This window comes from Lytechinus variegatus, chromosome 11 (assembly GCF_018143015.1).
Source record: "Lytechinus variegatus isolate NC3 chromosome 11, Lvar_3.0, whole genome shotgun sequence".
NCBI classification, from domain to species: Eukaryota; Metazoa; Echinodermata; class Echinoidea; order Temnopleuroida; family Toxopneustidae; genus Lytechinus; species Lytechinus variegatus.
Window position 1 is genome coordinate 35,782,630 of NC_054750.1, and position 15,856 is coordinate 35,798,485.

A 15,856-nucleotide genomic window follows, 5' to 3' on the forward strand; every position below is an offset into this window, starting at 1 on the left:
ACATGTGCAAAACAATCATTCATACTTGATTACCCTTATGTCTATGTTTCATGAACTACATGTGTAGATCCATAAACTTTCTAAGTTATGATGCCAATTTAACAAAATACCCCCAACACAGCAAAAGTTCATTGACCCTAAATGACCTTTGATTGTGGTCGTGTCACCAGAAACAAGCACAAGATATTCAGGAATACATGGTTACTCCCATGTCTCAAGTTTCCATAAACTAGATAAAATTTTAAAGTTATGATGATAATTCCACAAATACCCCCCCCCCACATGCTCAAAGTTCATTGACCCTAAATTGACCTTTGACCTTGGTCATGTGACCTGAAACACATGAAGCATCTTCAGTGATACACTATCCTTATGTCCAAGTTTCATGAACTAGATTCATATACTTCAAAAATTATGACATTTCAAAAACTTAACCTTCATTGAGATTTTGATATCGATTCCCCCAACTTGGTCGAAGTTTATAGACCTTACATGACCTTTGATTACCCGTATGTCCAAGTTTCATGAAGTCCAAATACTTTCTAAGTTATGATGACATTTCAAAAACTTAACCTTGATTAAGATTTCAATGTTGTCGACGCCGCCATCGGAAAAGTGGCGTCTATAGTCTCCTGCTATGCAGGCGAGACAAAAATGGCTCATGCTCACACACAATAATTAAAAAAGTTTTATATGATAACATTTCAAAGACATGCTGCAAGTGAGAAAAGATATTAAACATTCCTTCTTAAAAAAATTAAAAACCACCAACAAAATAAATCACACAATAAATGCCTACAGCATAAAGGTATTCTCCCTGTGACAGGGGATCCCTGATTCTTGTGATTGACTGCACAAAGATCTCCTTGTTAGAAGACTAGAACCATCAATAATTTCTTACTGAAATATATCAGTGATGTATCCAGCAGCTTTACCATCGAGTCTTGGAACCTCTATAGGTTGTCTGCTTCAAGCTCTTTTTGTAGAGTAAGTGATATAGTCTACTAAACTTGACTTGATCAAGATGATTGCTCTAATTGAAATACTTTATGTCATGAGACATGCCATGCTGCTAGTGCTGCCTTTGCAACATGAGTGAGGTATTAATATCAAGGTGACCTTCAATAATTATAGTTCACAGTGATGTAAGAACTTTCCAAGGTAATGTACTAGAGTGATGAAATGCATTGATGATCTGACACAAGGCCACTTGTCAACAATGACATGATGGATATCATCCTGATATCATGTTGGTTCCAACCTCTATGGTCCTGGGCTCTTATAGTCTTCTATACCCTGAACCTCTGAAACTATAAATCAAGACCATACATTAATCCAACTTATGATAACCATTGCTGTTAGAATCTGTCTTGCTACCGTGCCGTCCATCGCCATTATGTTCAACCTTAGAGTCTCCATTCCCATAGAGCATGGTGGGTTTACCTTTCTTGAGGTAAGCTGCTATGTAGAAGTGTAAGAAGAGAACAAAGAAGATGAACCCATAGCTAGCTATGATCCATACAAAGACCTTGGGGTATGGGCACTCGATGAATAGAAGCTGACTGCAGTGTAACATTACCAGAGTGAACTGGATCTGCAATGCAAATGTAAAAAAAAAAAAAATCCTTGAAATAACCACAATATACTGTCATATTGTGATTGATATTTCGAATTTCAGAAACATTTTTGGGACTATTGAATGTCCAACTTCTGTTGCATTAACTTTTTTACGGGGGCTGCAGTTGCATTTTTCACTTTCATTCAAAAACCAACTAACCATCAAATGGAAGAACTATCATCTCATCTTTCAGAAAAAAGTCAAAGTAAGTTATGGTCATTGAAACATTGCAAGTTAATGATCACAGGATTGTCTGTAAATGCAACATTGATGAAATTTGCAAAAATATAATAAAAGCCATATTTGATTTTTTTTATTTCTGGCAAAATTTGTATCAGTTCAACTTATTTATTTAACCCAGCATAAAATGATACACAATATGTACAGGAATAACAACATAGAAGACAAGTGGAATGCCTCTGGCATTCTTGCCTGAATGCGATTCAAAATAGCAGCACTGCTGACTTTGAAAACAATTAAAGATGAATAATTATAAAAAAAAAATACCATTCATACTAAGTTAATGAACTCCAAATAACCTTTGACCTTCATCATTTGACCCGACACTTGTTCAAAATGATCAATGATACTCGATTACCCATATATCAAAGTTTCATGCAATAGATCCACATTCTTTAAAAGTTATGATACTATTTTAGAGCTCATCCTTGGTTACAATTTCAATGTTGACACAACAACATAGTCAAAATTCATGAATAAAACTTGCAATTTTCTCCTTATAGAATGTCAAACTTTTACTGGATTGAAATTTCTACGGATACTATATCGAAACCACTCTGCAAACTTGTTGCATTGTTTGAACTTTGTATGCCCGAGATCTGACAAAAAAAAATCAAATAAAATCAAAAGAAAGAAAACAATCCTTACTAGTTGCATCTTTGTCATGTATTTCTTCCACCACAAATACTTGTGCATATGAGGACCAATTGCAGCAAGGCCATAGTAGATGTACATCAAGAAATGGATAAAACTGTTTAAAAATGCATGGAAGGTACCAAATCCACCTACAAATTCAAAATAAAAGCCAATACATGGAATAATTTGCAGGTATTGCATTATGATTTCCTATGCTTATTCTTTCATTTGACAGCTACACAAAATGAGTTTTAAAAACAGGTTTTTATAAATTTTTCTCATTTTCAAAATCACATTATTAAATTGATGAATTGAAATTGTTAAGAAATTGTTGTAACTTAATAATGCAAAGCGGACAAGCCATAATGAATAATTATAATAATATATGTGATGTATAAAGTGCCAAATCCACTCTCTGTAGAGTTCTCAAGGTGCATTGAGAAATTAAGAAGTATAAAAGAAAAGTTTTAAGAACATTTTTGAAAGACTGAATAGAGATACAATTTTCGATGTCTTCAGGAAGTCTATTCCTTAGTATGGGGCATGCATGAGCAAAGGATTTCCCCCCTATGTTTTTTTAAACCTCTGGAACTACAAGCAAACAAGATATTGAAAAGCATAGGCACCTAGCTGGTATGTAATAATTGATAAAAGGATGAGAGTACCGAAGTGATGACGTCACAAAAACTTTTTTTTTTGCATTTCAGCATGTTTGATACCATATTTTGGTAGTGCATGATGAAAAACCCTCACTACCAAAATTTGGTGGGAATTGGTCCATCAGGGCCTGAGGGCCCACATGAACCTCATAACCTCATGACAATGTATTATTGGCCTGGTTCCTAACATTTAGAACCTGGCCAATAATACTTCAATGGGGCTAATCATGTATTCATATCTTGCGGCCCCAAATGCAATGAAAGGCAAGCAAAAAAACCTTAAGTTATCCGATCCATATAAAGGGCCAGTTCAGTGAATTCAGAATAAGAGCAATACATGTATGTGAATATTTGTTTGACAGATATGCAGAGTAGCAGCATTTTGAAGCTTGTGAAGCTGTTTCTCTAGTAAATTGAACAGAGCAGATGAATAAAGCCGTCGCACGCACCACGAACCGTCCTCTCTGCGCACTTCGATACGAAAGTTAATTTTGCAGAAAACGCATTTAAAGAAAAGCTTTTTTAAAACCAGCAATAAGTGCACCTACAAGAAAAGCAAATTATTTGCCGGTGTCTACGTTCGATAGTTTCGGTTCCAAAGTTTCATCCCGTATCTTTATATTTTCTTGAAGTGAATTATTTACGCCACACTGGGCATCGTAACAGAGAGGACCGTTCGTAGTGAAATCGCGAGGCGCGATAGCACACTGTATCTATTCCACGAGGACGGTTCGTGATGCGTGCGAAGAAGCAATAGTTTCAGTTCAGTGTATAGAAAGGTAAGAAACTGAAATAATAATTATCTTAAGTCTAGTGTATGGTAATTGAAAAAAATTTCAACATTCAGGAAGAATTGAAAATTGATTGTTAGTTTGGACCAAAGGGCTGATTTACAAAATTTTTCTCCAATAATAAATTGCAACATGTGATACCAAGTACGAAAAAACACGTTTTACCTGTGTGTAAGGAACTCTAGCAAATTGACAAATTTGATTAAGTTGAGTGATTAATGAGTGCATATGAAAGTCACCTTTTAATTCTATGCAACCTCCCATCACTGCATTTTGTTTCCCAGCACTGTGCATTTTGGGTGCATCATTTTACCCATAGCACGTAAAAACTGAGACGCTATCGCAAATTTGCATTCAGAATGAAAGAGCTATGGCAAGTAATTTGATGCGCTTACTTAGACGTGCATACTACATGTAGATATGCCTGTGATGTCATATTAGAAAACAGGTGTGATCTCTTTATTTCTGCAATCCTTGAATGTTTGGAGGGCTTGGAACAACCTAGCCATTACATACTGCTGACATGTTTTATAAACAAATGATGCACATTTTAAAATTTGTGACATTAGTGCAGGCCTTATCGCAATAACGTGAGCATTATTTGTATACTAATATCATTGCAAATGATTGACATGCAGCTTGACACTGTCTATCTCAAGAATTCTAGCATTATTTATGTGTATAATGCACTTACTTGCAGTGCCATAAGCACCGAAAGGTGAACCTGTGCGCTACAAAAGTAGCCACTATTACCATTTGTTATTGAGATAGGCTCTTACCTCCTACGAAGCGTACTCCGATCCACCAAGTGAAAGGCATAATGGCATGATGAAATACATGCAGAAACGATATCTGGGCCTTCTTCTTCCGAAGTATAAAGAAGAACTAAAATTTGAATAATAAAATATATATATGTTGAGAATTATCACAACTTCACTCCAAGGGGAATCAATCCTACGATCCACTTGATTTTAATACAAATATAATAATGAGAGATGAAACATCAATGAAGTTTTCACAAAAATCCTTCAAAGAATATCTGAGCTCTGAATTTTCAATGTTTTCATTTTGTGACATCACTTGCGAGCACCCCCCCCCAAAAAAAAATCCATTGCTTTTTTCTTTTTAATAGATATTTTGTTTGTAATGAATTATTTAATTTTATTCCTTCAAATCTGAAGAGACTAATTTGTCTTATTAATCAACCCTAAGTTAATTGACGATAGAGAGAGAGCGCTGCATACATGTAATGTATCACTTGTCAACTTAATACTCGAACAAATGGAAAGCCACTGGCAGTCTTGTATGCATTACATAATTCAATATACAGTGTGTATCCAAAAAAAAGTTTGCACTTAGATTATACATTTTGCACTAAAATTATACATTTGTAATATCCTGAAGATTTTTCCACATTTTAACATTGGTACATATCCATTTAAGCAAACGATATAACTGTCAAAAAATATTTCCGCATGAGAGCACCATTTACTTTTGAAGTTAGTGCAAAATGATTTGCACAGAACTTTGAAATAGTTATGCGAATACAAGTAGACCTTCATCATGAAGAACACGTGGAATTTAGCTGGTAAAATTGATTTGAAGACATCTTTAACCTTTTTAAACTTGTTTCCTTGCCCAAAACAATTTGAAGAGAGAATTGCGCCCCACCCCACTTCTCCACACACCGAGGCCTTCGTGACGATATTTGCTTTACGTTGAGCTGTGATTTACATGAAATGACTTAGGCTTGATTTTCATTTTGTTAATCATTGTCAAGCTTGGAATGAAATGTAAACCCACTTTAAATGATAAAACTTTATAAAAAAATGCTGGACATGTCTGATATAAACTTTTATTCAGATTCAGCTTAGTCCTCAGATCCAGCTGACAAAAAAGGGTTAATTGTGTGCTTTACAAGTGTTGAAATTTCAATTTGTGTGGCAAAATTGTTACAAAAAAGCTTGAATGTACATGTATCTATTTTTTTGTATTGACTAAAAGTGCAAGGAAAATGCATGAGAAATGTTTCGCAGGGTTAGTTTGATTTTGCCCCTTTCCCCTTGACACAGCGTGAAAATGAGCATTTCTGCGCAAACAGATTTCTGTGAACTTTACAAAAATGGACAGTGCTCACTCAAGTGTAACATTCTGTCAAAACTTTTACTTTCATTTGATAAATGAGACCCATACCCAAGATTATACATGAAAAAAAAATACCCACATGTTGTATATTTCTTAATTCCCATGGCTGTTTCAAAGTGTAAACTTTTTTTTATACACACTGTATAGCAACATTGTGGACTTTGAAAACGGACTAGGATATATCATTTTTCACAAAAACATATTCTTTTAATAATCAAATACTAAGTGTGTTGACATCAAATGACCTTCTCCCAGTGACCAGAAATTTGATTTGCCTATTTTTAACTTATGCAACAGGCTTAAACTATCTTGAAAGTAACAAAATCTAAAGTTAACCCTGGTTAAAATTTTGCTGTTGATACCACCATGAGCTCAACATTCATTGAACTTGATAATGTGACCTGGAACTTAAGCCAAATGATGGGTAATACTTGATTACCTTTATGTCCAAGCTTTATGAAATAAGTCCTTATACTTTTGAAGATATGATAACCTAGGTTTAGATTACAAGGTTGATGTGTGCACTATTGGTTGCCATTATAATTGATCAGTACATTATCATACATGTTGTAGAGAATTCACAAACTCCTAATTCATTAATTACATGTATATTCTTACAATGATTCTTGAATGTTAAGTTTTAATATATGTTGGAAAATAAATTAAATTTCATTCCAAAATAATTTCTGTTCATTGCACATACATGTACATGTATGTGCAATTCACATGAATCCAGCTTTAGATGTTTCGATTGAAATAATAAATTTTACCTAAATACATGTTTGCATTATTGCAGTATGGATGTGTAAAATATATCTTTGACTTTTTTCTATTTCTTTCTCTTACACCATCATTTTCCCCCCTCTCTCTCTTCCACATTCCCAATTCTTATCTCCTTTCCATTTTCTTTCCTGCTCTCTCTCTTCCACATTCCCAATTCTTATCTCCTTTCCATTTTCTTTCCTGCTCTCTCTTCCACATTCCCAATTCTTATCTCCTTTCCATTTTCTTTCCTGCTCTCTCTTCCACATTCCCAATTCTTATCTCCTTTCCATTTTCTTTCCTGCTCTCTCTCTTCCACATTCCCAATTCTTATCTCATTTCCATTTTCTTTCCTGTTCTCTCAATGGGAAAATTCAAACCATGATAAAGCAATCATCTTTAAAAGCAAAATCTAAGACCTATGGTTCTCTTTATTTTCCATTTATATGGAATTTATTATGATTGAAATATACATGTACATGTATAATCAAAGTCTAAAGCAGTGTGATATTCAACGGAATATTTTGAAAATTTTTAGGGGGTTTTAATTTCTTTCCAACATTTTTTTTACACTTTTGATCTAACAGTCACAGTCACTACAGTTAACTGTAGTGACTAGGCCCTAGTTCATAATTATGTCAAGGAAGCACGTCCAAAATAAATGTAAATGACAGCATAGTAATTGACATTTTATGGAATCTTTATGAAAAATGGGGAAGCTGCTCAAATCATTATGTGACATCACAAAATCAAAATAAATATTAAAAAATCTATAAATCTGGTGTTTTCACATTGATTTTAACCAAACCATAACATATATTTTCTTTTTTTTAATAATTAAAATATTCAAGAAAGGCTATTCACATCTGTATCATAGCCCTTTAAATTGAAAAACTTGTGTGGAACATAAACATGAACAACAAACCATAACAACATTAATATATAAAACCATATGGGAAAAAATCCATCATGCATAATTTATAAACAAATATCATTTCAGGTGCTACAAACATGATACTGGGGTTAACTTTCCTTTTAAATCATAAGTATTACTTACTGTGTCCCACATCTCAATGAATTTGGAGAAGTAAAACCACCAGCATACATTGAGCATCTGAAGAGGGAGAGAGGATACAAGATTGTTTGTTTAAAAAAAAACTGCTTTATATCAATCATTTCAACAAGAGAGAAATCACACTTCATCGTGAATTACTTGCAATAACCTATACCATGAAAATACATCAAGTTTTCTGCCTCTTTCATTGATAGATAAATTGAATTTATTGAATACTTTGATAAACTGTAAATGCATATGACATTTCAAACTAAAATAACATTTTATCTCCAACAAGGTAATATAAAATATCATATCCCCCTTATGAATATTCATTAGTATTCTAGATAAACGATTGATCAATTTGTGATAAAATATAATTTCAATAAGAAAACACATTGCTGCAAATAGCTCTAGCCTACACAGGGACTGACAGCTTGACAGGTCTACGTTGTAGGACTAGGTCCAGCAACATTAGAACTGGTCTAGTTTGGTTACATATCAGCAAGGACTTGGTCTACAAGAGGTATACAAAAAAAATACGTCAGGCAATTCCTGCTAAAGCATAGAGTGGAAATTGTTAACCCTATGTTGGACTGGCAATCTATTTCAGGGAAAACAGTAATTGCCAGTCCAACCTCAGATAAATATTTCTGACTATACTTTCTCAAAGCCTGATATATTTGTTGCTATAATCCACAAGTTAACAGCCATACAAGTATTATTACTTACTGTCATTGCCCGAGGGCTATTGCTATAATCCACAAGTTAACAGCCATACAAGTATTATTACTTACTGTCATTGCCTGAGGGCTGTTGCTATAATCCACAAGTTAACAGCCATACAAGTATTATTACTTACTGTCATTGCCCGAGGGCTATTGCTATAATCCACAAGTTAACAGCCATACAAGTATTATTACTTACTGTCATTGCCTGAGGGCTGTTGCTATAATCCACAAGTTAACAGCCATACAAGTATTATTACTTACTGTCATTGCCCGAGGGCTATTGCTATAATCCACAAGTTAACAGCCATACAAGTATTATTACTTACTGTCATTGCCCGAGGGCTGTAGCTATAATCCGCAAGTTAACAGCCATACAAGTATTATTACTTACTGTCATTGCCTGAGGGCTGTTGCTATAATGAACAAGTTAACAGCCATACAAGTATTATTACTTACTGTCATTACCTGAGGGCTGTTGCTATAATCCACAAGTTAACAGCCATACAAGTATTATTACTTACTGTCATTGCCTGAGGGCTATTGCTATAATCCGCAAGTTAACAGCCATACAAGTATTATTACTTACTGTCATTGCCCGAGGGCTATTGCTATAATCCACAAGTTAACAGCCATACAAGTATTATTACTTACTATCATTGCCTGAGGGCTGTTGCTATAATCCGCAAGTTAACAGCCATACAAGTATTATTACTTACTGTCATTGCCTGAGGGCTGTTGCTATAATCCACAAGTTAACAGCCATACGAGTATTATTACTTACTGTCATTGCCTGAGGGCTGTTGCTATAATCCACAAGTTGACAGCCATAAGTGTAGCCATTCAACCAGCCTCCACGACCAAACTGGGGATCATAATGTTGGAAATAGACCTATTAAATTTCATGAAATACATGTTCAATTCAAATTCATTAATCCTTTAACTTTTTTCTTAAAAAAAAATAACTAGTGAACATTATTTAGAATTATGCATTCTGTTCTCAGTAAAAAAAATTTTAAAAATAAAATAAAAGGAGACCCTTGATATTAAAGCTCAAATTATACAGGAAAAAAGACTTGAATAATGAAATGCTGGTTGGTTTAATGGTTTCAAAATTACATTGTTCAGAATTTAATCAAATGACCACCCATGACTCCGTATACCTGCTTAAGGATTTTGGAAGAAATTGTGTAATTGCTGAGAAATTAGCAAAATAAGCAAGAAATGTGAGCACAATTTTCTTCGAAAACAAAAATAATACTTTCCCACATGTGCTTATCTGTGTTGGTGTTCTTCAGTGTGATAGTTTTTCAGCTTAAGATTTCATGAGTTCAAAAATGTAAATGCAGCAGATCAAGATAATGTAGTGACAATCAGACTCATAATACTGCATTTACTTTCATTTATCTTAAAAGTGGTATTCCCACAAGATTGGATGGACAGTCTGGACACAGCCAAAAGACTCCTAAACCCATAACAAGTTTCAAGAACAGATTTAGACACTTTTTTGGCAATTACCTCAAGAAAAGAATGTGAACTAAAACTAAAAGCTCTAATTCCAAACTGAAGCTGACAAGTGATACACACGTGAAACGCCCAATTCCACTCTAATTTTTGTGTAATAAATGAATTAAGTGACCTATATGTCATGTGTCATGAGGTCGCCTACTTTTCACTCTAATTTTTGTGTAATAAATGAATTAAGTGACCTACATGTATATGTCATGTGTCATGAGGTCGCCTACTTTTGCATTACATGGTGATTTTTGCATACAACCTATCCTAGTAAAAGTATATTTTCTGAAAGAAAATTGCTTAATGAACCCAATATCCACTCAGAAAAGGTGTAAGACATAAATGTTATATTGTGTTGAATAGAAAAAAATTAATAATTTTTTGTTTCTCTTATTTGTGATCAATATGTAATTTGTATAATCCACCTATGACCAAAATAATCATATTCCTATACAGTACAGAGCCAGACCTTTTTTATAATAACAATGTATGATTTTTTATTTGGTTCATGATTCAATGCCAGGAAATTACTTCCCAAATCAGCCAGAACTTGCTCCAATTTTTTTTTTGATAAAAAATAAAGAAATGTATATAGCCTATTATTTTGTGTCTTATTATTGTTTGTATTCCCATTATTTGGTGGATATATCTACTTTGTGCATCTGGCATAAGGTACTATAAACCAATTTAAAAGAAATTATAAGAACATTTTGACCAAATAACGCTTCAAAGCTTGTGGGCATTTTCACCACAGATGGACACAGAGACAAAAATATCAAGTTGATATTCTTGTCAAATGCTTTATGTTTTTTAATAATACAAGACCTGAAGTTTCTGAGACAAAAATTTTTTCCGGCTCTGGCAGCCATTTTTTATTTCAAAATGGCTGCCAAAGTATGGATACAAATTAGTGTTGAAAATAGTATATTGATACATAATTTATTTTGACAGATTTTTAAGAACAGGTTTGATCATGATGTTTTCGCCTGTGATTTAGCTTGCTATAATAACACTGTTTAAAATCCCACAGAAAGAAACACCAGTAATTCATTCAACTGATAAAAAAACATTGATGAAATATGTGATATGGTATGTAATGTCAGTTACCGAAAACATGAACTTTTTTTCTCATTTCTTGGAAAAGAGGATATATTATATGAAACTTGATACATTTCCTCTCTAGGTAACACCCCTCCCTTCTACACCTAAATCAAAGATTACCAATTAACAATGAAGCCATAGGGTACCATTGAATATATGTAATGTCAGTTACCAAGTGGAAAATGTAATGTCAGTTACTGATATATGTAATATCAGTTACCATGATAAATAAAAACATTGGTTACCAATATTGAAATGCAAATATGTGGTCAATTTTATGGTGAAGAAATATTGTATACTTGTTATTCAAGTCTTACACTTTAAAAGTCACACCAGAAGGAGCTTGCTATTGTATTGCCTAAATCTGCAATATTTTTAAGCTTAACATTGTGATGAAGGGGATTTCCAGGGTCCCTTTTTTAGTTTCTAGGATTCTTTTGAGCATTGCCTCGCTAAAAGTATATTCCTGGTTTTTATGCCTGTTAGTAGTGTGGATGTGTGATACAATTTTTGTTTTTGGTTTACAAGTATAGATGAAAAGTGAAATTTGACAGTTCTGATCAATGTTGCATGGATCTACTAAAACTGTGTGTTTTTTTTCTAATTTACAAATAGTTCAGTTTCAGATTAGAAGCTGGAGTTTATTTTTTTGTTGACAGCTTAAAAAGAAATCAGCAAAGAAAATGATTAAAAAATTATGAAGAGAATAAAAATCAGACAGATATGAACAAGCATTGCTTGCACTGACCAAAATAGAAATCAATAAAACTACATGGCTGCATGAGATTCGGGGGAGGGGTACATGTAGCCTAGGGGAGGAGACCCTTATTCATTTTGCCTTTTTTGAGGGGAGGGGGAGGTTGGAGAAGGAAAAGGTTTAAAAAGTCAATAAAAAACTGAATATATTATGGGTGTATAGTCAGAAAAATCCATGTGTACAGTCAATGCAATATTAAATTACTATAGGAAAACATGTAGCTGCTATGACCCCCCCCCCCCCGAGTAAGTAAAACATACATTTCTTATCTTTTGATAATTAAGAATGTGAAGTATTATGAAACTTTTATGATTTTAAAAAGCCTCACATATAAGTACCAAGGAAATTATGCCTTTGAAGATCATATAGCACTGGTAAATGTTAATGTGTATTGTCAGTTACCGACAAGTAATGATAAAAAATGTTCAAATCAAAGAAAGGAATTAAGAAAAAGAAAAAGTTTTCTCATTGAAATGTTCCTAGAAACTCGGGTATACTTCCACACCAAGCTCATTTTCATGTGAAGCCCTGCACAGAATATACAATGCAATGATTCCACACATTTGACTTCCATATGTGTTATCTCTATGGCAAATTAAGTGTAATGTCAGTTACCAGCATGGTTGCGGAAAAATTATCATAGCCCCAAAAATACAAAAACGAATTGTTTAATATTTTGACACATCTTAACCTAGTAACGAATGTATATTTACATATTGAAATTATTACTCTATCTACTAAGGGACATGAGATATTTTAATTTTAATGAACACCCTAAAATTGCATGTCTCTTTTCGTAATGTCAGTTACCGACACATTTTTGCTTGCTGATGCGTAGAAAAATGTGGTTACATAGAAAAACTTAGTATCAGAGTATACAGCAAGGTTAATTTTATTAACTCTATCAAAAGCAAACTCCCATCATTTGTTGTTTTAGAGATACACACAATGAAAGGTGCGAAAACATTGTGCCGTGTAATGTCAGTTACCGTGAAAATGCCCTTATGCACTAATTGTTGGTCTAAATGTCTCTGAACTGTGTAATCTGACCTTTAAGATCTGCAACATCACCAAGAATCACTTTCATCCTACAGAATACAGGGTAAATCACTTTTTTTTTAATTATTGATTTACATCACTTCCATTTAAACAAGTTCAAATGATTGACAATTTTTTTGTGGCAGTTTTTTTTAATCATCTTTACATCATCAAAAGATCAAAACATGAATAAATCCTTCATATCTACTCAGAACAATTGAAATCAAGTTAATAAAATTCAGGCTAATCTTGAACAAGTAGAGCGCCTCTGGCAGTCTCACCTGCATCACACGATTGAATATAGCAGCAGTGCTGACTTTGAAAACTACTTTAAAATAATTATTCACAAAAAACACCATTCATATAATGATACAATACTACGTTCATTGACAATAAATATTTGACATTGATCATGCCACCTAAGACTCGTCAGTGACACTTGATAGATATCCACATTTTATAAAAAGATAGACTTTGAAAGTTTTGACACCAATATAATAATTACCTCCAAAATGGCCTAAGTTCAATGACCTTAAATGACCTTTGACTTTGGTCATGTGACCTGAAACTCGCATGAGATGTTCAGTGATACTTGATTACCGTTATCTTATGTCCAAGTTTCATGAATCAGATCCATATACTTTCAAAGTTATGACGGAAATTCAACAGATACTCCCAACATGGCCAAAGTTCAATGACCTTTGACCTTGGTCATGTGACCTGAAATGCGCACAGGATGTTCAGTGATACTTGATTACTCTTATGTCCAAGTTTCATGAATCAGATCCATAAACTTTTAAAGTTATGATGGTAATTCCATAGATACCCCCAATTTGGCTAAAGTTCATTGACCCTTAATGACCTTTGACCCTGGTCATGTGACTTGAAACTCAAACTGAATGTTCAGTAATACTTGATTAATCCTATGGCCAAGTTTCATTTACTAGATCCGTATCCTTTCTAAGTTATGCTGTCATTTCAAAAAACTTAACCTTCAGTTACATGTAAGACTTGGTGATGGCGTCGGGAAAGCGGCGCCTATAGTCTCACTCTGCTATAGTCTCACCTGCATAGCAGGTGAGACAAAAACCAAAGATGTACATGTCGCTTAGACCCTACTCCACTTTAAAGGACAAGTCCACCCAACAACAAATTGTTTTTAAAAAAGGGAAAAAAATTGAAGTATAGCACTATAAATTGCATCAAAATCAGATGTAAAATAAGGAAGTTATTACATTAACAAGTGGAATGCCTCTGGCCGTCTCACCTGCATCACGCGGTTCAATATAGCAGCAGTGCTGACTTTGAATACTACTCTAACTCGCACAAGATGTTCAGTGATACATGGTTACTCTTATGTCCACTTTTTATGAACTAGACCAATAAACTTACAGAGATTCACCAAAAAACCCCAACATGGCCAAAGTTCATTGACCTTACATGACCTTTGACCTTGATCATGTGACCTGAAACTCAAACAGGATATTCAGTGATACTTGATTACTCTTATGTACAAGTTTCATGAATCAGATCCATAAACTTTCAAAGTTATGATGGTAATTCAACAGATACACCCAATTCGGCCAAAGTTCATTGACCTTTGACCTTGGTCATGTGACCTGAAACGTGCACAGGATGTTCAGTGATACTTGATTACTTTAATGTCCAAGTTTAATGAACTAGACCAATAAACTATCAAAGTTATGATGGTAATTCAACAGATACCCCTGATTCGGCCAAAGTTCATTGACCCTAAATGACCTTTGACCTTAATCATGAGACCTGAAACTTGCACAAAATTTTCAGTGATGCTTGATTACTATTATGTCCAAGTTTCATGAATCAGATCCATAAACTTTCAAAGTTATGATGGGAATTCAACAGATATCCCCAATTCGGCCAAAGTTCATTGACCCTAAATGACCTTTGACCTTGGTCATGTGACGTGAAACTCATGCAGGATGTTCAGTGATACTTTATTAACCTTATGTCCAAGTTTCATGAACTAGGTCCATATATTTTCTAAGTTATGATGACATTTCAAAAACTTAACCACAGGTTAAGATTTCGATGTTGATTCCTCCAACATGGTCTAAGTTCATTGACCCTAAATGACCTTTGACCTTGGTCATGTGACATGAAACTCTAATATGATGTTCAGTAATACTTGATTAACCTTATGGCCAAGTTTCATGAACTTGGTCCATATACTTTCTAAGTTATGATGTCATTTCAAAAACTTAACCTCAGGTTAAGATTTGATGTTGACGCCGCCGCCGCCGCCGCCGCCGCCGTCGCCGCCGCCGTCGGAAAAGCGGCGCCTATAGTCTCACTTTGCTTCGCAGGTGAGACAAAAAGTGTTGCTTTATTTCACAAAACAGTTACTGTATATGCACATCCTGATCGGTATGCAAATGAGGAGACTTATGACTTCATCCACACACTATTTCTTTTGTATTTATTATGTGACATACATGTATTCTAATTTTCTCCTCATTTTCAAGAGAAACAACAATAATTCTTCCCTGAACATGTGGAATTAACATTTTTTAATACTATATGGTTCCGTCAATGGAAGTGCTTGTAGCTGCAGAACCCACTTTCTTATTTTTAGCAAAACTGTTATAATTGATATGCTGGTTTATTGTAAAAAAAAAATCCTTCTTGAGAATCCACAAACAACTTCTTTTCCCAATCAGTCACAGCTTTGCAAATTATTGATTTTGAAAGAGAACAAAGAGGGTGACAAAAAAATAAAATAAATGCAGTTTTCATTAACATATGATCTTCAGTCATTGGTTTGAAAATAAAA

The 15,856-nt window shown here is 34.0% G+C and overlaps 1 protein-coding gene across 4 annotated transcripts in view; it reads right to left on the reverse strand.

The window, feature by feature from the left end:
* Positions 1-992: 992 nt before the first annotated feature.
* Positions 993-15,856, reverse strand: part of LOC121423827 (elongation of very long chain fatty acids protein 7-like) — a 41,623-nt gene continuing 26,759 nt past the window's right edge. For 3 of the 4 annotated variants that reach the window (XM_041619330.1, XM_041619332.1, XM_041619331.1), the window contains exons 4-8: positions 9,418-9,525; positions 7,909-7,965; positions 4,724-4,829; positions 2,507-2,643; positions 993-1,594 (exon numbers count right to left, since the gene is read on the reverse strand). In XM_041619330.1, coding sequence (XP_041475264.1) covers positions 1,331-1,594; positions 2,507-2,643; positions 4,724-4,829; positions 7,909-7,965; positions 9,418-9,525 — 672 coding nt within the window. In that variant the 3' untranslated portion in view covers positions 993-1,330. The remainder of the gene's footprint in view (positions 1,595-2,506; positions 2,644-4,723; positions 4,830-7,908; positions 7,966-9,417; positions 9,526-15,856) is intronic. The other variant, XM_041619333.1, reaches the window with a different exon arrangement.